General features: G+C 45.2%; 1 protein-coding gene across 1 annotated transcript in view; it reads left to right on the forward strand.

Annotated features, from left to right (window-relative positions):
* Positions 1-25,333, forward strand: part of DDX59 (DEAD-box helicase 59) — a 223,358-nt gene that overhangs the window by 18,787 nt on the left and 179,238 nt on the right. The window contains exon 2 of the mRNA XM_069641229.1: positions 24,215-24,382. Within this exon, the coding sequence (XP_069497330.1) occupies positions 24,215-24,382 (168 nt within the window). The remainder of the gene's footprint in view (positions 1-24,214; positions 24,383-25,333) is intronic.

A 25,333-nucleotide genomic window follows, 5' to 3' on the forward strand; every position in this document is an offset into this window, starting at 1 on the left:
GTGAAAATCCACTTAGTTTGTTTTTCACTTTTTATTGTAGTAGTCTTTACAAATATGAAAAAAATGTCTTTATTCCAAAAAGGGAAAGGGTTAAGAGATGGGCCTGTTGCAGGTGGTATGAACGAAGAATGCAACTATGCATGTTTTCTCTGAACCAAATTTAGTCCAAAGGGCATCTTTATAGCAGAATGCACATTGGTTAACATTATGGAATAGAACTCGGCAGAATATGCAACCAATGGTGAAACGGCGATAGCACTTTGTTTACACCATGTAACGAACCCTGAGGATTATGAAGAAATACCACATCTCTTCAAAAAACAGTACATTGGTAGACGTGACATTAAGGTTACCTCACGCAGCATTACGAACCCCTCTATCTTTTGATTTCTCACATTAATCTTTCCACCAAACAACCTAGAAGCACAATAACACATTAATTGCCTTTAAAGGAAGCATTATCACAAAGTGTGCTACTTTCCCATTGTAAAGCAATTTTATCTGATCATACCCAGCAGGTGAAGTATCCTAATTGAACTTTTATTGCATCACGAAATCCGAACTATTCAAAATGGCCGGCGGCAAGCGATGACGTCATCACGTTACGCATGCAAGCCCCATTTTGGCACTTATTGATACAAAGAAAAATGAATATCGGGTGGGCAACTCGTGCTCCGATTGGTGATTATGGAGTATAGACAATATGTGATATGGCACAGTTCTGTAATGTCTGAAATGTGGTTTACTTAGCCTTAGACTCGTATATGGGATTTAACCCAGGACTGCGCATCAAAACATCTTATCCGAGTACGTAGACTGGCTATGGCATCTATGCACCTGGACTTTGAATCGTGTATGTCGACAACAGCTTACCATTAGACTCTGCGGTTGCCAATTTCTCTGCATGAATACAACCATAAGGTGACTGGCATTCAAGCCTGGATCACAAGCTCAAGATGCTATGTCTCTCGTAGAAACCAGTCATCCTACCAACACTTAACCTTGGGACTTTTCAGAATAAACCTTGAAAATGACCAGGAGGTCGAAACACGTGTCGGCTGTACTACTCTATTAACTTGTGGAATAAACAACATTACAGAACTGTCATATCACATATTGTCTATACTCCATAATCGCCAATCAAGATGCGAGTTGCCCGCCCCGATCTTCATTTTCTCTGTATAATTTCTTTCAGATCACAGTGGATGATCTGTGGGGGGTGGGCATTTGCTGCCAATGCTCAACTTTATACTTACCTTAACTTCGAAGGTGGCAAATAGCGCACAGGAATTTTATATCGATTCCACCGACCTTAATTCATTTATTGAAACTATCAAATATGTTGACATTGCAGGTACCTGATCACGGACTCTTGAACATAGTAACTAACAGATATTAAGGTGTGATACTTGTTTTCATATCATGCTATAGTGCTGTAACCACATTATAAGAACTTGGGAGTTTCAAAGAAACTGGATCATTAGTAATTGACTGATGCATTGGCGAAATATTGAGGGCCCCAGATTGAAGGAAATTCAAACTTTGGCTAGAACCAAGTCAAGATATAATAGGAAGCCTGGTAGATATAAATGGAGAATTTAAATTTAACACAATATTCAATGTAGTTAAAACCACCATAGCTTTATGATATGCTTAGTGAAAAACATGATTTTCTCTATATGTCTATTTCTATCTAGAAATTATCCTTGAAGATGGTTATTAATGACCGAAATGCATTGGACGCAATTTGCAACAGGCCCATCTCTTAACCCTTTCCCTTTTTGGAATAAAGAACATTTCTTAACTATTTGATGAATCATCATTTCTTCATATTTTTAACAAATACTACAATAGAAAGTGTAGAACAAACTTAAGTGAATTTCCGCACAGGTCCTTCCAGCTGTCTGGGACATCAAACCCAGACAAATATTTGGCAAATGTAACAAATCACTCCATTGTGCAAACAGGGTGGCATCTGGTGACGGGACCAAATAATCAATAAGAATACAAGAACTACCAAAAAACAAAAAAACAAAACATAGCTGTGCCCACTCAATCCAACCTGGTATATCGACTCTAGGGAGAAGGCCAAGTCATGGGGGATACCCCGTATTGCCTATCGCTCGAGGAAAGAAGATATTAGAGACTCGTCCCCAGAGAATTCGGAGGAGTAACGGTTCTGATAATATTTGAAAAATTCCTCCCAGATTTTCTCAGAATCATAAATCCTAGGACAGTCTGGTGGCCTTTAAGAAGACTACCATTTTCCTTTTCATCTCCTCCCTATGCCTCCAAGCAAGAATTCTCTCAGCTTTGTTCTATGTTTCGTAATATTTCTGTTTAGGAAAGGACAGTTTTTGAATGAGAAGGGTCTTAAGCTTAGTTTTGTAAAGTTTTAACCTGCAAGCACCAGCTGGGGTGAGACACCTCCCGGGCTCTCCTTTGGGTTATAACTGCTAGTTCCCCCTCTTCTTTCATTCTTTCTCTCTTTTTCTGGGAGCCCAAATGTTTTGGAATACCTCTCCCTGTGGCCTTGAATCCCTACCACAAGGTCTCGCCCCCAACTACACCATTGTCATTGTGCTAAAAATTAGTTTGTCTGATAGGATAGTTCGGGCTATCTCTGCATCTTTAAGCAGGAGATTGTTATACCTCAACCTACCCTTTGTTGCAAGGCTCTCCCAGTTACCTACTCCAATCCTCACCAATTCGTTGTCAGACCAATGAACTGGAACTACCTGGGAGTCAGTAACTAGCTCCTTTTTGGACTAGTCCACCAGAATGAGGTCTATTCTAGAGTATGAGTTGTGGATGGATGAAACATAAGTGTGGTCAATCCTCTACGGAGGGTTCAATGAAGTAATTCTTAAGTCCCGGTCCATTCTCTGGAATCGTTTGGGATTGTTGTCTGTCAGCTGAGCCTTAGTTGCATACCCTAGTCTTTTTCGGTCTCATACAGGATCTCGGATCATGTTGAAGTCTTCTCCCACTAGCAGTTTGCCCTCCGCAAACAGTATCAATGTATCCTTCACACTTTCCCAGAACAGAATTTGGGCAATGCACTGTGCCCGTTGTGACTAACCTGTCTTTAACCCTCCCCTTCACAAACATTTATCAACCATCTAGGTCGGACAGCTTGTTTTCCACTTTAAACCCCAATCTGTTAAGACAGGACTATAGCCATCCCTCTATTCTTGGTCGTGGCTGATGGTTTAAACACTTCCCCTTTGCTCTTAAGTTAGGTTCCTTTCCCTTCTGCCAGTGAGTTTCTTGCAGTAATCTGATATTAAGGTCAGATCTCTGAAATTCCCCAAGGACCTTTGATCTTTTGGCTGGAGAACGGACACCCCTTGCATTTAGGGAGCCTATAGTGAAATCAAAACTCACAGCTAACATTGGAACTGGGTTGTATCACTGACACTGTAAGGACCCTGTAAGGACCCTGTGCCGCCATTTCTGCAACGGCACTTGACCATATGTTGAGGCAGAGTTATTAAGAAAAATGGACTAACAACATTTGAACTAATAAACCCAATTCCTTCCGTGACATTTCCCCCGCCCCACAAACATGAGCGTCTAGACTTCCAGTGGGTACCGAAGCAACGGACTAGTCACATTGTACCATTTCTTCCCTTGCCCGACAAAACATCACGCAGTCCCCCCTCTCTTATCCCCTCAATGAACCCCTCAAGTGGAGACTGTGATCGTGATTTCCTGAGCATCAAAGATGAGAACACACGTCTTAACTGTGGACACTATAGTACCTCCCTCTAGAAAATAACCAGCTTCATATCCACCCCTAAGGGGGCGTGTTCAATTTATTTGAACTTCGGGGCTCCTGGTACACGTCTTCTTGCACCCAAGTTTCCTTTCCCTGGAAACGCCCTGGAAGCCTCATCCGAGAGCCGGTATCGCTGTTAGGGAGAATTTTCATTTTAGTGCTTAATTCCTCCCACCTTAGAGACCTTCAGCTCTTTTGCTGAACTTTAGGACTTTCCCTGGAGAGATTGAGCCCCTTTTCTCACTCTCATGTATTATTGACCTGATTTGGATTATGTGTTAACTTTGTTTTCGGAGTCTGACAAACTCCATAGACATCTACTTTTTGCATGGTTAGCAAACGGCACCTTCAGTGCAGTGTCACAGAGGAATCCCTTAGATTTCTCATAAGGTTTAAATACCTTTTCTTGCGTAAACTACTGTTCCCAAGAATAGTAAAGTGACATTGACTTTACTTTTTCTCTTTGTAGGTCCAGCACACCCATTTTATGTGGAGTGCTGGGGGGTTACTTAGTAGCCCCTTTTCCTACTTACTCATGTAACATTTTGTATGTTACCCTCACTACTTTAAATGGCTGGTGGCAGCAGTTTAATTTTCCTACCATTGTGCTTTCCTACCGCAGGCTGAATCCTCAGCTGTAGTATAGCACCCATGGGTGACCATTTTGTCAAAATGCCCCCCCCCTCTTCCTTTTTCGCTATTTCTTGTTTGTGAGGTCTTTCTTGGGTTTTACTGTGTGCGCCAAACCAGGTTTGAGCTCTTTGTTCGTTTTGCCATTGGCGGGCTTCATTACTGGACCACGCCTCTGGCTCCAGTGTGTCTGCAAGTGCAGGGAGGTACTCGAAACTCCCCTGTCCTTAGTCTCCAGGGAAACCTGAATGTTCCCAGTCCTGATGCCACCTTGCTGTGTGAGTGACAGCTAGGCTGTGCATGAATGGGAGAAACCTGCCTAAAAGACAAGGGTTCTTGGACTGAAGACAGTCGACCACTGGGAATAACACCCCGATGAAGAAACCGTGAACGAAGCTTGCTGCATCCTCCTGGACCGTTTAACTGCCCGGTGAAGACCTGCTGCTGTGCTGAAACTCCTTTTTCTGATCGACAAGAGCAGCTCCGGAAAGGATGACTTCTTCCCTTGGACCAACTAACCCAGAGATTAACTTTTCTGGAAGACCTTCCCCAACAGGCTGTACTTCTTTGCTGCTGTTGAAACCAAGTGCCAGGGGTCGAGAAATCTGTAGTCTAGTGCAACATCTGTAAACCAGCCAAAAGCTCCAGGAGTCTCCTGAGGACCCTCTCGAAGCAGGACGACCCAAGCACCTCACCAGAGTGCTGGATTCAAGGAGTGAAGGAAGCCCAACCGGTGTCCAAGATCTGCAGTGGTGCTGTTTACCAAGCGCTGAAGCTGCGAAGTGCCGCTGATCCGAAGAATGGCCATACCTTCAGACCTTTTGAATTGCTGTGCTGGAGTCCTCCAGATATCCTCCCTCTTGTTCGCACGACTGAGGCCCAGGAACACAGGATCTGCATCACTGCAAGCAGACAGAAACCAGCTGGATCCTCTTCTTGATATGATATATTTTATTTATAGCGCGCCTATACAGACGTGTTTAAAGGCGCAAAGTGGTTCTTCTAACAAAAGGTACTGTTCTGACTTTGGGGTACTTAACTCCGTCTGTAGTTCTGCTCTTCTAAGCTGAGACTTGCATTAGCTGCTTTTCTAGAGTTGATTTCAGCTCTACCTTTCACAAGTGTATCAGCTTGTGACCCAACAGTGATTTTCTACAACAAACTCTCTAACTTGCAAGATATTTTGCCATCTAAGAGGTGCCTCAGCTCCATAGACTTTTCTCCAATTGACTGCTCCAATTGACTTTGGCTGTCCTGGCTCCCTGTAAACTCTTCCAGTCCATTGACTTTGATTCTTACTGTCCCTCATAGGTGATACATTGGTTAATATTGCTGGGAAAGGTTTGTATCTAGACTTCATTGGGAAATTTAAAAGTGCTCACATGCTCTGAGAACCTGTTTAACCTTTTCCTTCCTTTAACCTTTCCTTTCTATCAACCTCAGAAGTACAAAAGTGATATAAAAATGCCAATACTGTCCTAGTTAGTGAAGTCACCTCAGGGTGTAGGAAGTGTATGAAGCATCATAAAGAATATCTTCTTGCTTTGCCTTGATTGATTGATATTTTATTTCTATCGCGCTCGTACACAAGTGTTTCAGAGCGCGACAAGGCAAGGGAGGGGAACAGGGGAGAACAAAACAGCGATCTTACTAGGCCCAGTGACATTGAGAACGCGCAAGTGCATGGGAGAGGGGGAGGGGAAAAGTGCATGGAAGGAGGGAGAACAGGAAAGTGCAAAACAGAGGAGAAAGAGATAAATAACAATAAATAATGAAGGTAATAAACAGTGGTAATGCAGCCAGCAATTTGCAAGTGCTAGGTTTAAGGCAGCAGACAGGGTAGGTCTGATAAGTGCAAGAAGAAAAAGGGGGGACTGTATGGGTACAGATACAGACCCCAGTGCAAGGGGTGGCCCGGAGGCAGTACGGAAGGGTGGCAGGGTGAGCAGGTACCTGGGCCCGAAGGACAGAGGGTGGCCAGGTGCACAGTGCCAAGAGAGAATAGATCAGCAGGGGAGATGGGGAGCGAAGGCAGAAGAAAAGAGGAAGGTCTTGAGGTGCTTCCGGAACCGGAGAGGGTTCTCCTCAAGTTTTAGAGTGGCAGGGAGGCTGTTCCAGAGGGAGGCCCCAGCCGAAGACAGAGATCTACCCCCAGCTCGTTTCTTTGAAAAACGACTAACCCTGAGGGTGTTGGAGGCAGAGGAGTGAAGAGTTTGTGAGGGGAGGTATTTGCGGTTGGATAGCTGAAGGTATTTTGGACCCAGAAAGCCTTGTGGACAGTGCAGAGGGTTTTGAATTGAATCCTTGCATCCACTGGGAGCCAGTGGAGAGATTTCAGAGCTGGAGAGATACGATCCCAGGGCTTGAGGCCAAGGACCAGTCTCGCAGTCCTGTTCTGGATTAGTTGCAGAGGGCGGAGAGTAGAGGCAGGTAGATTTAGAAAGAGGCTGTTACAATAGTCCAAGCTAGAGAGAACCAGAGCTTGGGATACCATGAGCTTCTGGGGGAAGGAGAGGAAAGGCAGAGTACCTCTGAGGAGGTGCGGTCGGAAATTTGACTTTTTAGAGACCTGTCATGATGCCTACCTCCAAGGAGCCAGGTCCGACCCAGCAACCCCAGAGGCAGGCATCATTTCCCCCGGGGAGTGCCAGCGGGCCCAAGCTGGGGCCCTTTGGACTCAGTCCTGGCGCCTTAGGCGCCAGGCTCATGTTGGACCTCTGTCCTGGCGCCTTAGGCGGCAGGCTCATAAAGCTAGACATGTGTTCAAGTGTTTTAATGTGCACTTACCTGATGCAGACCATGCTGCCACATCCAGGCCCTCTTGAGGCCTGAATAGGAACTACTTTACCTGTGGGACTACTTTCCACCCGCGTGTGGTCGGGGAAGGATACATACCTGATTGGAGGAAGGATACACACTTGGAACTTCTTCCAAAGCTAGTTAAACCACACCCGATCAGCAACTCACGCTTCGCGTTGTTCTGCTTCTCGCAGCTGGACGCTTACCGTGTCGGCTCCTGCATCTGGACTTCAGCCACGCCTGTCAGCATCCTGGGTCTCCTGCAAAGGGAGACAAGAGACCTACCAGCTAATCTGCACCACAGAGACATCACCGACGATCCTGAAAGGGAAGACATAATTTTTAAAAGCATTTCGTTACGATCGCTGCAGCGCTGCATTTCACTCACCTTTCCTGGGTTCCTCCATCTTCAGCAGCGATCATCTGGATACACAGCCACTTCCCAGAGCATAGAGAAAAAGACAAGAATAAGAGGTGAGAGAAGGAAGGGAATAGGAAAAGCTCAGTTTCCTTCTAAGACTTACCTGTTGGGTCATTCCCATTTCATTTCAGGTCATGCTGCTTCCAAGCAGGACCCCGGCCCCTATGGGTAAAAAAGACAAAGACATTAGATGAGCGAATGCAAAAACATTACCTGAGCGCTCATCTAGGACTTACCAGATCTTTACTGGAACTGCACGTTTCACTTCGGGTCGGCGCCATATCTCCGGCATTCCGAACCCCGGCCCCTATGGGGAAAAGACATCAACATCAGCGCTTTGTTGCAAGAAGTCTCCAAAGGAATCTTCATTCATCACCTGAAAAAAGACAATGAACATTATTATTTAAAGCTTGAACTTTTGAACTTGCAACAGAACTTTTACAGCGCCTTACCAGTATAATCAAGCTTACCTGAACTCCCATCCAACCTCAATCCAGTGAAGTAACTGGGTTCAACGCGCCCCTGCGTCAGAAGCAGGATGGAGAGCTCCTCCTTTCAGACCCTAAGGTGAGACTTCATGGGGAATCGTGGAAGGGTATCGTGGAGGGTTGGAATAGAGTGGGAGGCTTGAGCATAACTCGGTCAGTAGGTAATACTCCCTTTTCACGCACAGGGGAATATTCCTGCGAGCCGAAGAAGCCAGAGTAGAGGGCCCTTCCTGTCCATCTTCAGAGTCCTGCGCTTCACCATTGAAGAAGCATCAGCACTCGAAGCCAGACCTGTGCCTCCGTGGGAATCAGGTGAGCGTTACAAGACCTCAGAGATGTGGGCGGAGAAGGGAAGGGTGGAGTCAAAGATGACCCAGAGGTTCTTAGCCTTGCAGTTGGGGGTAGGAGGAGGGCCAAGGGTGGCCGGCCAGAGAGTGAGGGGAAAGGATGGTGAAGGTGTGCCAATGAGGAGGATCTGCGTCTTGCTGGCATTCAGACAAAGATCATTGGGGAAACACCAATCTTGAATGGCAGTTAGGCAATCGGAGATGGAGAGGTGGTGACAGAGGGCAGCCTGAAAATGAGTTGTGTCGTCAGCGTAGCACTGGAATTTTAAGCAGAAAGTGGCAATGCAGTGGGCGAGAGTTGCCAGGTATTGGTTGAAAAGCCAGGGCGAGAGGTTAGACCCCTAGGGAACACCACAGGTAGAGAGGAAGAAAGATGAAAGGAGGTACCCAAGTTGGAACTGGGAGAGTCGATCTGAGAGGAAAGAGGTCATCCAGGCCAGAGCCTGATCAGTGATACCCAGGTTTTCACGGAGACGGTTGAGCAGGATGGTATGGTTGACCGTGTCGAAGGCAGAAGAGAGATCGAGGAGGATGAGGCCAGAGGGAATGTTAGAGTCAAGGTTGGAGAGCAGATCTTCACGGATGTTCAGGAGAGCAGTTTCCGTGCTTCTGGCAGCTCTGAAGCCAGACTGGTGGTCATGGAGACGGCCAACAGAATTGAAATGAAGGTTAAGCTGAGAGATGGCCAACTTTTCCAGGAGTTTGCCAAGAAAGGGAATAATGGAAATTGGGCGATAGTTAGCTGGACAAGAAGGATCAGCTGTGGGTTTCTTGAGAAGAGGATGCACAAAGTTGTGCTTCAGAGGGGAGGGGAAGGATCCCGAGGCAAAGGAGTGGTTGCAAAAATCAGCAAGGGCTGGAGCAAGGGTGTCAATGTGGTCCTTGATGGTTTTAGAGGAACGGGGATGAACCTGTTTTGATGAGGCTTTCATAGATTGGACTTGTCTGGCGACCTCGTCAGCGGTAAAAAGAGGAAAGGACGAGAAGGATGGTGGGAGGGTGGCTAAAGAAGGGTCAGCAAGCACAGATGGAGAGGGGAGAGGCGGGGTGTGGGTGGAGAGGGTGGACAGGATGTCCTGGGTTTTTTAAATGAAGTGAGAGGCAAGGGCATTGCAAAGAGCCTGGGAGGCAACAGGAGGGGTAGAGACTGCAGCAGGGTTGGCCAGCTCCTTGCAGATTTTAAAGAGTTTGGCCGAGTTGTTAGATGCCGCATAGACACGAGCTTGAATGTGGACTCTCTTCTTGGTGAGGACAGAGAGTCGGTATTGGCTTTGTAGCAGGCGACAGGCCAGTTATTCTGAGAACGTATTTTGAAGTGTATTTGTATTGTTGCACATTGCCCTTTTAAAGCATGCTTATTTAAAACTGACAGTTACACTAAAAGGTTTTCTAGTAAAAGAAATATTTAAGTGTTATTTGGATACGTATCTTGGTGAATTTCAATGCTACAGCTCCACAGCTCACATTTACCCCTCATGAGAAAAACCTGGCTGCTCAGTCACTCTAACCACTTGTGTAGTACAGACCTATACCAATAGGTGCATTAATACCCAGTGGAAAAGGCTGCTGTAGTCTCCCCCAGGATTACTACATCAATTCTTGCCTGACACTTGCTTATCTGGATTCCCCAAGCGTTCACCCTTTACCCTCATCATATTCTGCCACCAACTACAATGAATAGGGAAAAGGGCAACCCTCCACCCCTTAGTACTGCTCACCCTCACCCTTATCCTTTGAGGGGAGCACCTATCCAACTTCCAGGATCTACCTTCATTGTGACTAGAAGACGGCTATCTGGGTGCTCCTATATCCTGTAGGGCCCATCTTCCTCGCCTTATCGAGGATTGTGGTCTTTTGCGAGTAGAAGTGAAATCGGGTAAGAACAGTTCCGGTCCCTCTCTTGCTTCCGCCTGTTTGATCGGCCTGATCTATGGTGGGTTTTTCTGTCGTGTCCTTCCCAAATAAGGTTTTGATTACATTATGAATAGCCCTTTTTATATCTCTCTCGGTGTCGCTGTCTCTCTCCGGGAAACCAAACAACCGAAGGTTGTTGCGGCGCTCTGTTTCCAAAGTCGTACATTTTCTACATCGTCTCACTTTCCCTCCTCTCAAGTTCTGAAAGTATTGTCTATTTGGGTTTCTAGGATGTCGGCCGATGATTGATTGGTGGAGCCTGGTACCCAATGGGACTATGAGGGAACCAAGCAACCAGTCGGCGCAACAGACGGGTAAGTTAGCAAGGGAGCAAGAGAGAGAAAGCAGAGGAAAAATTTGGCTCTTGAGCTGCTTCTGGAACTTCAGGTGGTCCGGCTCAAGTCTGAGAAGGGCAGGGAGGCTGTTCCAGAGTGAGGCACCTGCAGAGGAGAGATCTACACCACCACTCTCTGCCTGGAGAAGCTTCCGACCCTCAGAGTTGGAGGTAGCTGAGTGAAGGGCTCTAAGAAGGAAGGTATTTTGGAAGAGGGTGTTGGAAATAGTGCAGCTCTGGCCCCAGAAAGCCTTGTGGATGATGCAGAGGCTCTTGAACTTGATCCTTGCAGCCACTGGAGAGATACGGTCCTTGTGCTTGAGGCCAAAGATTAGTCTTGCAGTCTTGTTCTGGATTAGTTCCAGGGTGCAAAGCGTAGAGGTAGGCAGATTGAGAAAGAGGCTGTTGCAGTAGTCCAGCCTGGAGAGAACCAGGCTCTGGAGACAGCGAGCCTTTGGAGGAAAGTGAGAAACGGTAGAATACCTCTGAGGAGGTGCAGCTGGAAAGTGGGCCTTTTTTGGCAAGGTCTGTGATGTGAGGAGAGAGTGGAGTCGAAGATGACACCAAGGTTTTTTGCCTCCCAGGAAGGCGAGGGTAGAGGGCCCAAGGATGGCGGCCAGAGTGAGAGAGGGGAAGCGGGTGCAGGGGTCCCAATGAGAAGAATCTCCATTTTACTGGCATTAAGGCAAAGATTGTTGGAGGCACACCAATCCTGAAATGCAGATAAATGGTCAGGAATGAGCGAGGGAGCAGAGGAGGCTGAGGGAAGCCTGAAAGTGAGCGGAGTATCATCTGTATAACACTGGAAGTAAGTAGAGAAGGTGCAGATCAGGTGGGCCAAAGGGACATTGAAGAGCCAGAGTGAGAGGATAGAGCCCTGGGGAGCACCACGTGTGGAGACAGAGGTGGTGCATGAATGACCATGTTGAAATATGAGGAAAGGTCAAGGAGAATGAGGACAGAGGGAGCGCAGGAGTCTAGGTTAGAGAGCAGATCTTCACGGGGGTTCAGGAGAGCAGATTGTGCCTCTGGCTGCTCTGAAGCCAGACTGATGATCATGGAGGCAGCCAACAGATTGTGTAGAGGGTAAGCTGAGAGATGGTCAGCTTTTCCAGGGGTTTTCCCAGGGAAAGGAGCGATAGAAATCGAGCGATCGTTTGTCGGACATGTAGGATCGGCAGAAGGCTTTTTTAGGAGGAGGTACACAAGGTAAGGAAGTGCTTGAGGAGAGTGGGGAAAGATCTAGTGGCGAAAGAGTGATTGCAGAAATCGGCCAAGGCTGGAGCAATGGTGGCAATGTTGCCCTTGATGGTTCTGGAGGAGTAGGGGAGCACCTGTTTGGACGACGCTTTCATAGATTGGACTTGTCTAGAGACATTGTCAGGTGTTGTCAGAGAAAAGGAGGTAAAAGGAAAAGGAGAGGTAGCGGTGGCCAAAGTGGGCCTGAGGGGGGATAGAGGCAGAGGAAAGCGAGAACAGGATGTCCTGAGATTTAGTGGTGTAAAATGTTGGGTAGAATAGGTGGTAACGGCTCACTTGGGTGATACCTGTGGCTGCAATGTGAGGTGTAACTATGAATTTACAGGGTTTCAATTCCCCAAGCAAAAGAAAGACTGGTCTCCACTAAATAAATGACAGGAAAGCATACATTTTTTTTGTTTATGTAATTTTTTTTTTTAGTGGCATTTGATGTTCAACAGTGAAATCCAAACATATCGGCACTGTCCACTTACATTTTATAACCCAGTAAATTTGTCATGCTTTAAAACAACAAAAACAAATCATGAACTGTGCCCTACGTTTCCCTTCCCTTACCCCCTCTTCCCTTGCACCTCCCACTGTCCACCCCACCCCACCCCACCCTCATCCAGCTAGACAACTGAACTCTTGTTCATCACAGCATGGTTCTAAAAGCGTATCCACAGTTCATACGTATCTTTGCGCTTGAATGTCACTACTTCCGACTGGGGCTTCAATTCTTGGTTTTCAATCGTAGATTACCTCGCATACCGCTTTGGTAGTTTGTATTACAAGTATGTTATTTATTGAGCACGGGCCTAGCTTGGAGAAGCAACAGAGCGCTTTACAGAGATATACAACAGTACAGATGCAAAATGGAACGCATTTCATAGGTAACAACTGAACAGCTATACAGTGGGGGTAGGATACAGAGGGGCACAGATGAGTGGTTACAGCTGTACAGGGGTGCGGAGTGGAGCGGACGGCGTCTAGTGAGTCAGGAGGTGTGTGGAGGGGGGATGACGTGATGACCTAGGAGTTTCCCACCAGCCGGTCTTTATTCATATATTCAGGAGCCTTAGCCTGGTGGGACATGTGTATTCCTTGTTGCGCTTCTTACCATGCTCTAGCATTGGCCCCCATACTGCAGCATATCTTGCTAGGGATCTTTTAATTCCTTACTACACTACACTTCAAATCTCACTGTATAATCTGTCATGTCGGGGGAATGTAGTTTTCCACTGCTGGGCTATGGCTATCCAGGAGGCTAGGAGGGCTTCGTCCAGGAAGCATACAACCCAGGTGGAGGTCTGACTTTTTGGAATTGCTGTGTGGTATATGTCGCTTAGTTCCTTGAACACATCCTCCCAGAGGCGAGTATGTTTCGGCCAATACCACCATGTGTGCATGAATGTGCCTGTTCCACCAAAGCCTCTCCGACCACAAAAGTGATGGGTGGAAGGTTTCAAATTAATCTAAACCACTGGCAATTGCTCTGGGCAACCTTCCACACCACCGTTTTTTAGCCCGTCTGCGCCATTGCAAAAGGGGACCAGCCGCGTGCAAATCAGTCAGCAGCTGCCGCCACCGAAGGTAGCAGCCCAGCCCGAACTGCTAGGCCAGGTTCCCTCTGCACAGAAAACCAAGCAACCCCAGACATGTTTCGGCCTTGTTGGACCTCCTCAGTGAGGTGCAGCCTGGTTCCCTGTGGCGCAGCGAGCAAGGGACCCACGTCTGGGCATACCCTCTCTCACAAGGAGAAACAAACTGACCACAAAAGTGATGGGTGGAAGGTTTCAAATTAATCTAAACCACTGGCAATTGCTCTGGGTAGACGGGCTAAAAAACGGTGGTGTGGAAGGTTGCCCCAAGTCCCTGTGCCATGCTCAAATATGTGAAGCTTCATGTGCTGTGCGTGAGAAGGATATCCTAGATATTTTAAATTGGGCCCTTGGTTGAAGTCGCCGAGAACATCCGGTCCTCAAATGCTGCAAAGTCACAAGCAGCCACTTTGCACACTTCAACATTACTCGCCCATTGTCTCATCAGCGAATATCTGAACCATTCCCTTTCATCTACCCCAAATGATGCCTTATATTCTTGAAACCAGAGCACCTATGAGCCCCTAGCTAAGTGACACATGAATTTGCATCCCTATCGTCCCACCTCTAGAAGCTTTTTCTAATGTATGCCAGGGTTCCCTTGTATCGTGGTGGCAGGGCCAGGAAATGTGTTAAGAGTCGCTTTATCGTTCCATTGTAGTAGTATTAATAGCTCCTCATTTGTGTAGTGACTTTCACCAATTGTATGGTCCTAATGTGCTGTTGGTTGAATGCCCTCGGGGACAGGAGTCCAGACATGGAAAAATCAAGGAGGTGCTAGTATGCAGTGTCCCACATTTTCATTGTCGCTGCAATAGCCAGCAGTTCTGTCATGGCCAGCGGCCTGTCTTTGGGAGGGTAGCCATATAACTCTCCTCAGCCGCTGACCCACTATATCCTCCTTGATTGTTTTCCACGGCTTATTAATTAAGGGGTACATTCATTAATTTAAGATCCACAGCTGTGGGGTCTGGCAGTAGCAGACACGATCAGGGCATGGCATCTATCGATCTATCTATATGTTTTTTATATTGCGCCACTCGCCCAAAGGCCTCGGGGCGCTCACAAGACAGAAACAGACGGAAAACATATAATGACTCTAATGGGTGGTGTCTCAAAATTGTGCTAGGTTTTGTATTTACTAAGCTATCCCTCTATCAAACAGTATTGTTTTCAGTTGTTTTTTAAAAACAGTTGTAGTAGCACAGATCCTAAGATCCGGGGGAAGTGAGTTCCAAATGGTTGGTGCCCAGGCATTGAAGCTGGCGCCGCCAATCTTCTTGAGAACCACACGTGACTGGAGTAACAACACACTATTGTTTGAGCGGAGGGTCCACCTAAAAGGAACTTTTTTTTTTTTATCCTTGAAAAGAGGTAAAGGGGGGGGTTGCCCAAAAGGCATTTGTACACCCAAGAAGGATCCCTTGAATTGAATTTGCTGATCGACTGGGAGCCAATGCAGCTTCCTAAGAGCTGCAGATATCTGGGAGCAACGCAGTCCACATACAGCACGAACAGCTCCGTTCTGTGCCACTTGAAGCATTTTTATATTGGCCTTGGAGGTGCCCACCAGAAGACTATATTGCAATAGTCTTTGCTGCAGAAAATGTAAATACAAAACAATCGGGGTTCTATTAGCCTCTGGTAAGTACCGGCGGATCTGTCACAGTAGGTGAGCAGGATGATTTAAGGTATGACACATTTCTTGAGACAGATGTGAATCGAAAAAAACTCGTAATATTTTAACTGATTCAGAAACGGTGATGGCATTATCATTCATCATAAAGCATTTGTACTGGGGGTTAAGGTTTTTTATTTTTTGTTGAGTGCCAATAATAAGCAGCTCTGTCTTTGAGTCATTGAGGGCCAGCAAGTTTTCAGCCATTCATATCCGTATAGCTTCAAATACTTTATTCACTCCGTTCACATCTTCACTGTAAGCCCCAGACAGTTGAAAAAGTATCTGGGTGTTGGCTTAATTTGCAAACCGTACACCCAGAGAGACCAGTAAATCACAAAGGGGCTTAGAGTACACATTGAAGAGTAGTGGGGACAAACATGATCCCTGGGGGACACCAAGTCAAGTGGTTTTAGTGAATGGGAGTTTCCTTTGGCCACTTTTGCAGTGCGCGGTCCAAAGAATGACTTGAACCAGTTAGCAGCCAGAGGGGTACATTTCCCAACCCCGATCAATCTATTCACCAGCAGTGCATGATCGACCAAGTCGAACGCTGATGAGAGATCCAACAAGAAGAGCAGGGCTGCACTGCCTTCCTCAACACAGTCTCAGTCCCGTGATTCATAAGGAAACCTGGTTGTTCAATGGCCAGGTTATCGTTTATCTCCACAAAATGTTGGTATTGTGTGCAGGCGATTTGATCTATTATCTTTAGTATGAAAGGGACATTTGTAATGGGTCTGTAGTTCCCTGGGACTGCTGGGTCCTCGTTGTCTGTCTTATCAGCGGAGTGATCCATGCCTCCTTCATATTTTCTGGGACATAGGCCTCTTGGAAATAGCGGTTTACAAAATGTGTAACCCATGGGGCCAGAGTTTTTGCGAAGTCCCTGAAAAGAGTAGCGGGAAAAATATCCCCCTTACAGGGTGTAGGTTTCATACTGTGTATAATCTCCATTACCTCCTTTTCAGATACTTCTTTAAAAGAGGACTGAGCAGTTGCCTTAGTTACAGTGTTGGGTAATATCTCTGGAGACTCAACAGCATTTAACCTGGTCCTGAATACCCTGTTGATGTTGCACATTTTTTTGTTGAGAAAAACCGTCATGGATACGCTGGCACCAATCATTATCTTCATTAATAGATGTCTTGACCACCAAACCTTTTAACTCCTGCAACACAGTACACCATTCTTTGAGTTTTGATTTTGCCTGTTACATTCTCATATTTAAGTTATTTTCCTTATCCTTGAACACTTCTTCCTTAAAAGCTCTAGCTGCCTGCTTATAGACTGGAGCCATGGAGGGCTATTGGCATAACCATAGTCCTCCACAGTCGGTACAACACTTTGCATGGTACCCTTGGCGTTCTTCCCAATGTGAAACGGGCATGGTATGAAGAGATGACTCAGACAGAAAAGTAGATTTTCAAAAACCTTTTATTTCAGTGGTCAGGATGGGAAAATGCCTAACTTGCCCTTACCCGAAGGTGGGAATGTTACCTAATGAAAGGAAAACTAAGGGAAGTCTAAGTCTGTCAGTCGAAAGTAAAAGTCTGTCTATCAAAACCTATGCTTGCCCTCACTTCTACAGAGTAACAGGGTGTATGGGATTTGTCCAACTCCATAGTGTTTAAAGTAAAATTAGGGTGACAATGGAACTCTTCCGTAACTTTTAGATCTTTTAGTTTGGCTGGGAATCGGACGCCCAGATATTTCTGGCTGATGCTTGCCACTCTTAACTCATTTTAATGATCTGTTATGTTTAAGTTCAACATTTCTGACTTTAGGAGGTTGGCTTTGAAGCCTAAGGTTTCTTTGAAATCTTCCAGCACCTGCTGTAGCACTGGAAGCAAGGTCTCCAGTTAAGTTTGCATGAGGAGGCTGCCATCCTTGAACAGCGAGATTTTGGACTCCTTACCCCCATAGCTAAATCCCGAGATCCCCTGGCAGTTCTTTACTCATTGGGCCAATGGCTCAACCACCATTTCGAACCGCAGGGGGGAGAAGGGGCACCCTGCCTGGTCCCCCTTTGCGACTGATTGGCCCGAATTCTTGTGATTTATTTTTTTGTGTTGAAACTCAGAGGCCTTGAAATAAATGTATTTGTATTTTTAATATATCTACACCTGACTGGGTGTGATTTGTAAGTGTCCTTTACTCTGTGTGCTTATTGAGGTCTTTCAGTCACCCTCACCCCTCCTGAGACCTAGTCTTGACCGCTGCCAAGCTACCTTGATTGGTCTGGCTTGTCCAGAAGGTTACCCTGTTCCAAGAAAATAGGCTGGCATTCTGAACCTCTGCCCATCAGGTGTGAGTTCAGAAATCCGTTTTAACACACTGTGCCTTAAGGTCAACAATATGTAGGGCCTGAAATGAGAACATTACCTTGACTGTGAGTCATATAGTGGGCTCCCACTTCCAGATCACACGCCCCAGACTTATCCTTGACTGAAATTCTGGACAGCTATTCATCAGTACTCAGTGTGGTTATTAGTCTCTTATTCTACTTCTCCATCAAACCCACCTGTCCCTCCTCCCCGATGTTCAGTTCAGTGAGGTGCATCGGATCCCGACCCCTGGGCCTAGGCTTGTGACCAGGTAGCCCTGGGCATGCTCCTTGATCAGTAATCTGTCCGTCCCCTCTAATCACCTCATCGGCCACATGCCTTTCGAATGGATTGTGTCCTCCCAAATCTTTGAAATGTAATGTCCACAGCTGTGCTGCTTTGGACATTTTTCGGCAGAGGGTGTCCTGCGTCGATGCCATCGGGTTGATGTCCCTCGAAGGCCTCCGTCGAGGGTGACGTCACCGGATGTTATAAATGGGATGCACGGCACCCGTAGCCTCAGTTCAGTTTTTTTCCGCAAATGTGTTTGCTTCGAGAACTCAGCGCGCCTCTTGTTACCTTCTTCGAAGAAGATGTCTTCATCTTCTCCGACTCCGCGGTCTAGGTTTAAGACATGCCGGAACTTAACTCCAAAATGTCTATTACGGACCTGCACCGCATCTGCTTGTGGTGTTTGGGCGAAAGTCACCATACCGACAACTGCTGAAAGTGCCAGTTGCTGACTGCCAAGGCCTTGTGGGAGCATAAGGGGAAGTTGCAGGTAGGTCGGGTTTCCAAACCTCGTAGAAACGAAAAAATCGACTGGTATTTACACTGATGATCCGAGGGGTGACTCTCCCCGTCGGAAAGAATCCAGGGGCTCTTGGTCCCGGAGTGGTCCCCGCCACTCGTCCTCGTCGAGGCACTCCCGGAAGCAGCGTCACCGTTCACCTTCCCCGTCCTCGTCCGATGATGGCTCCGTGAGGTTAGTGGCTTGTCCCACTAAATACTCTACTCCAGAGGAATGGGAGGCATTCAGGGAGCAAATGCTGGCGTTTTTTCAATCCTAGGGCACAATTCCGTCTGTGCCCTCGATGGAAGCCGGCAGGGAACGGTCTCGGTCCCTATGTGATGCGGTGTAGCAAGAGGGAAAAACAGATTAGATACATATGGAAAATCAATGATTCATTGATCAACCAAGTGGAGTGCATCCATACTTGGGATTCTGTCTCCCACAAACGGAAACAAATCATTGAAGAAGCAAAAACGGGGAGAAAGTGGTGGGCTTGCATGTCCCTACCCAAAGCAGTTCCAGGTTATGTAAATTTTTCCTACTGCCCCTAATCGAGTTTTACATGGCCAAGATATCAGCGATCGTCCTATATGGAGTTGCGCTGACACATGGTAAGGGCAGGAAGTTCCTCGATATCCAGGAAGCAAGGATCCTGAAGAGTGTGCTGGGGCTCCCTACTTCAGTCCCAGTGAGTATAATAAGACTAGAACTGGGGCTGGTGTCGTGCTGGGCGCAGTTGGAGTGCAGCCGTACCCTGTTTTTTAAGATGGGCAGAGCAGAACGGCCGCAGATTAACTATTATCTCAACACCACCAGGGGCAAGGGAGCTAAATCCTTGCTGCGCAAATTTTAAGAAAAGGCTTCAGAATTTTATGGAGCTACTGGACCGGTAGGGGCCGATTTCAGACGACTTATTAAAATCAAAGGTTAAGAAATAGTTCATCGTAGGATGCCTAAAAATGTATGGGGGTCATGACGTCTGGTAACTGCCCCAAGGGAGGTTAGTATGTAAAATAATTCCCATCGACCAAGCTGAGAGATTGGTACCTTAACTTTAGATTCAACTGTTTGCCGACATTAGAAGTGATGGGGCCTAAATCGGGGATTCTCGTAGAGTTACGGCTGTTTAGATTGTGTGGAAGGAAAATAGTCGCTGCAACATCTGGTGATGGATTGCCCAAGGGTATTGGAGGAGAGGATTACAACGTTTGTGCCCTTCATCAACTCCCCTTCTTGTCTTATAACGGCTCACCTATGGCATAGACCAGGGGTCCCCAACCTGTTGTGCTCAATGAGCAAAATGTTCATATCATATATGAAATGGTGAGCAACCGCTACTCTTCGACAGAACATAAGAGCGGTCAGTTTGCGGAAAATTATTGCAACAAATTAGAAATGTGATCAAATTAGGACTGCTAATAGAACATTTTAATTTACAGTACTTAACAGTTCTCTAGATCACGTGCAATTCTAGTAAAGAACATTTGAAGGCCATTAACTTAATTTGACATTAAGTGGTTGTTAACAGGAAATGTTGACAAAATGGAGTGGACAGTAGTACATTTTTAGATGGATAGGACCGTCAAGATGCAAAACATTTAAATAAAGATTAACAGAGGCTTCAGGATCCTGCGCAAAATATTTTAAAGTAATTTAGTGCAAATGTTTGGACAGTAAAATTGGTCTGAAACGGAACACTGATTTTCAGGTGTACTTTGGGGCTCTGCCTGGGGTTTTTGTGGTGATTTTAGAGGCAAATGGTGCATTCCTAAGCATAAAAGACCACTAATACTGTTCCTCAGTCAATGATTTCTGTATTGTGGACTGTGTTTTCTATGTTAGGACATTTATTTACATTTCTGATTGAACACAGAGTGATAATTATCCTCTTGAATTAATGTTCCAATGTCCTGGGGTAGACACCACAAAGAAGATGAACGAGTGCCAGTCTGGCTGGTTGGCGATGCCTAAACCTGACAGGAAGGCAATGGGAAAAAAATACTAATTTGCAAGAAATTAAAAGATATTATATTTTATTATATTAAAACGTTTAAAGTTCAGAGGCCACAAACAAAAGTGGCAGTTTGAGCCTTTGGTTGAAACTGTCTGGGGGAGAGCTATTGGCAAATGACGTCCCCCAGTTCAGGAGGTCGAAGTTATAGAAATCTATGCCCCGTGGTTCGATGCAGAATCTCAGACAAAATTGAACCATGATTTAATGAGTGGTGTGGACACGACTGGCCAGATCTATAGCTTCAAAGGGATATTAAAATTGCTAAAAGATTTTTAAAAAAATTTGTGAGAAACCAGAGCTTTTAGAGGGGGCTACATTTTAGAATGACATCAAATTCTTTTAAGTTTAATGCAATTGTCTAGACGCGTATTATGCCATCTTCTTGGAGAAGTAGTACTTGTACCACCAGTCCCCCACGGTTATAGGCCAATTCCCTTACTGCCAGTATGATATTCTCCAAATGTTTGTTGCTCAGACTGGACGAGTGGGCTCAAAGTAGCAATATCTTGAAGCCCTCCTAAGTGGGTTTCAAGGGAGGACTTAGTACAGTGGACCACTGCTTCAATCTGAGTGGTAAGGTTAAGGGAGGGAGCTTGTGTGGCTTTATTCAGATTTGGAGAAAACATTTGATTTGATTGATAGAAACTTCTTGTGGCGTAACTTACATGTTATGGGGGTCCCTGATGTTTTATTAAATTATATCTGACTGTGATACACGGACATCTCAGGGTCTGTCCGATATACAAGATTAGTGAAATATATATTCTTTTCCCGAATTACTATTTTGGGAACTATAGTTTGAAATTAAATATGATAAAAACAAAAAGGATGGTGTTTAGGAAAAGGGTGAAACATTCGTGGCTTTAAAAAAAAAAAAAAGAATGAGCCTACTCTTCTCCAACAGTTGTGCTTCGGTCAATTATTTTAAGAAGACAGCTGAAAGGGCATCATTAAGGATTACAGGGATTTTTAAGATTTTATTTCAAGTTTGGGGGCATACAGTTTGGACAAATGCCTCCAAATATATAAGGCAAAGGTCTGTTCAATAATTTTTTTTATGGCAGTGAAATCAGGGGTACGAATGGTCATGTCCTGGAGGGGTTACTCCTGTGCCAAATAGCAAGTCTCCCTCCAGGTCACCTGGTAGTGCCTTATGAGCTGTACTTGTGGTGTTCACATTGAAGGGGTCGGCCCAGTTAAAGACTTAACTTAAAAGCACATCTGGGATTTTCTGTAAAGTATAAAGTGAATATCGGTGTAAGCGCGATTGCAGCTTCCCATGGTAAAGAAAACTACTTGTGATGCGGGGGTGGAGGGGTTGTAAAGCACTGACCATTTGGATAGGTGGGTGGGCTACAACTAGATTTGGCACATTAAGTCAACTGAAAATAGCTCTTCAAGCAAGACCCATGGGCAGAGAGGCACATGTCCAAAATATACATACACTGCCCTCTTTAGCTTTTTCGGCAGACTTACGTATACATATAAGACGGCGAGGAGACATCTGCGAAATAAGATCCCCAGAATGTAGCAGGCTTATGCAAATGAAAGGTTTCAATTTTCCCTTCCTCAATAAATGAGGATTGCGTGTCGGAGGAATCGCAAAGTGTGCCTACAAAATGGGAGTCGATGAAGATGTATTATCTGTTCATTTGTCGTTTTTCTGTTCTGCATAAGCGTGGACATGCCTGGAAGCTGTGCTTTATATAATTAATTGTAATGATTAGATATATATTGAATAAGTTAAAGCTGCTTTATTATTTTGGGAGTGTTCCATGTGAATTTTATTAAATATGATACTTGTTTTTAACTGTTGCTAACTTAATAGAGAAATACAATTAAGCAAATATTGATGGATTAATACCGGTCATTACAAGGCAGGGCTTACAGATCACTTCAGTGGGGCTTTGGAGGTTACCTCCTAGAATTCCTTTGGCATGCAATGGCAAATAGTGCATTTTAAAGCAGTTTGTGCCTTTTTACATTAGAGAAAAAGTGGTTGGGAATAGAAATAATATTTTTCTGAACGATTTGGAGCCTCTTTTCTCTACCCAAACAGGATTTTACACAAAACATTGCTCAAAACCCAGACCCTTTGACGACCACTTCGTAGAGGTGCATGGTGATGTTAACCAGGTAGTTGGATGAATTAATTGGCTTGCTAAATTGAACATCTTTACAGTAACCTAATTAGATAAAACAGAATGAGTTTTCTCTCAGGACACAAACATGGGAACATGACTCATGAATCCATTTGCCAGCTGGACAAAGTATCTTAAGACGACAGGTTTTTTGCCTTATTTCTTTTAACAACGACACTGCTATAATAAATGAGAACATTTACTGAAAAATAATGTGCAAGGTGGCAATAAACTAAAAACTTGCATCTCCTAAAATAAGCCAACTGCAAGCAGGCTCACAGGGCAACATTCTCGCACAGTACAGGACTCTGTCCTGGCTATACTGCTACAGGGGTCTCATCCCTTTAGCACCTCCTTCTCGGCCCGCACACCATGGCCCAGAGCAACTGCTGAGCAACAATTTAGGGTGCCAAGAGCAACATGTTTCTCCCGAGCTACACGTTTACGATCACTGGCATAGACTAATGACAACCACTCTTCGGTCACTCATGCTGGCATTGGCAAACATTTGTATTGTAATCTTTGGCAGGCTGGATGAGGTGATGTAGGCTGCTCGGCTCGAGTTACAGGATTTTGTGGGAGTTGCGTAGGGCACTCGTAATAAATGCACCAATTGTCCACTTTACGAGAGATGGAGGATGATTTTTGGTAGCCGCACAGACCACTCTCTGCTGCAGACTGTGACGGTACCACTACTGATAAATTTATATTTCGAAGAGCTGCAAATAGTCATTATTTGGAATTATGTTGTGTGCTTACCTTATAATCGCAGTGAAAACTAATTTTATTTGTATTTCCTGCAGTGAATTCATTTTTATGTATTATGTAAAAGTAACAGGTGTACTGAAAACATTTTAATAAAGAAGTTATCTACATAACCAAACATCTGGTTCTCTCTAGGCATGCACTAACTCCTTCATTAGTGAACTCCATGAATATCTTGGGTGGAAGGATCTTGATGTATCCTAGTTTGGGTGTACTGAGTTGGCTTTCAAACAAATGTGTGTGCGCACATTGTCTTCTGACATTGTCTTCTGATTGCATCATGCTTACTACTGAGCCATTCTTACCCACGGCATGGGCTGGCCTCCCCTTTAACAGCCTGCCGCCCAAGTTAAGAGCAAGGGTTCTTTAAGGTGGACAGCAGTGCCCTTATCAGCAGGGTCAACCTGCTGCCACGGGTAATGACACCATAGCACCTACAAAACATACCAGGGGGATCCGTGAAGCAGCCATCATGACACCCACAATAAGGAACAAGGAAAAGGTGTGTTAAAAGTACAAAGTGGTTTTCTGGCTGTCTCTTGTATGTTTTCGTTTCCCCCCCAAATTAGTTCTTTGCACCCCCCCACCCCATGTAGTTTTTGTGGGTTCCAAGCGGTGGCTCGGTTTATGTGGGAGGGTGCGTGCCTAGGGAAGCCATTGGCACTAGGGGGCATAGGGGCAATTGCTGAGCAGCACTGCGGCTGTTTGGAACAGCAGACCTGTAAATGAGAATGCAGTCTGCATTTCAATCACTCTAATTGGCTGTGTGCCAACCCATCCCACCACCCACGGTGCAAATCTGAGCCCTTATCACAGATGCTCCCACATATATCTTGTTGAATCAATATCTTTATTGTGAGATTTTAGTACTCCTGCCCTTTATGCTTAGAAAACTGGTTCCTGATAATGTTTATACATTTATAGATCTATATTCTTTCGCAGAGTGAAACTCCTGTTGCTCTTATACTGACTCCCACAAGAGAATTGGCCATTCAAATAGAGCGTCAAGCAAAGGAGCTGATGACTGGCCTGCCCAACATGAGAACTGCTTTGCTGGTAGGCGGAATACCTCTCCCACTTCAATTGCATCGACTAAAACAAAGTATACAGGTGAGAGCTTTATTTTGAGATATTGGCTTTTCCTGGGGTGTTTATTTTTAATTAAATGTGTGTGTGTATATATATATATATATATATATATATATATATATATATATATATATATATATATATATATATAATATATATATATATATATATATATTCAGTAAAAAAACTTTGTTAAAGGGACGTTATGGTTCAAAGTAAAACCGAAAAACCCCTGAAATTCGGCAGTTATGGTAACATAGGCAACCATAACTTGCGCCACCGTGCACTGCTAGCACTAACACCCAGGACATCAAAGATGACACCACAAATATCAGAGTGACCCATATACTTTTTTTGCAAAGTTTGGTTAGGATCCGTCCAGGGAGAGCGAAGTTATAAGCCGCCCAAAAAGTGCTCTTCCTATGGAAACAGCAACTTAACCATAACTACATGGCCACTAACGTGGCCATGTAATATATATATATATATATATATATATATAATTCCCCACAGATGCCTGAAACTAGTCTGGTTAAGGAAAATGTATATTCAAACAGTTGTTTCTTCGCAATAATCTTTAAATATTCAGCCTGCCCTCTGTTGGAGGCCTTCCTCTGGAAAGTGTACCAACAAGCTGACAAGGTTTCATAAGTACTCCGGGATCTAGTCGGGATTTTGGGGAGGGGGGTGTTTTCCAGTTTGACTGCACAAAACATGTTTCTGTACAGCACTTGTGTCCTTACAAAGGGCAGGATCAACTTTTAAATGCAAGCTACAGCATCCTACAAAAGAGTTCTTTGTACATTATTAGGCACTTGCTGGTAATCTTCCGGGATTGCTGCGCATCAGGTTTCCACTATACCCAATTTATATCCATTGTTTGTAGATTTGTCATTGGAAGTAATTGCTGAAATCCTAGATGCACAACTGTGATTGGGTTTAGGACTTTACGCCCTAATAGTACTTGGATTT

Source organism: Ambystoma mexicanum, chromosome 1q (assembly GCF_040938575.1).
Source record: "Ambystoma mexicanum isolate Mex_15411 chromosome 1q, UKY_AmexF1_1, whole genome shotgun sequence".
Taxonomy (NCBI): domain Eukaryota; kingdom Metazoa; phylum Chordata; class Amphibia; order Caudata; family Ambystomatidae; genus Ambystoma; species Ambystoma mexicanum.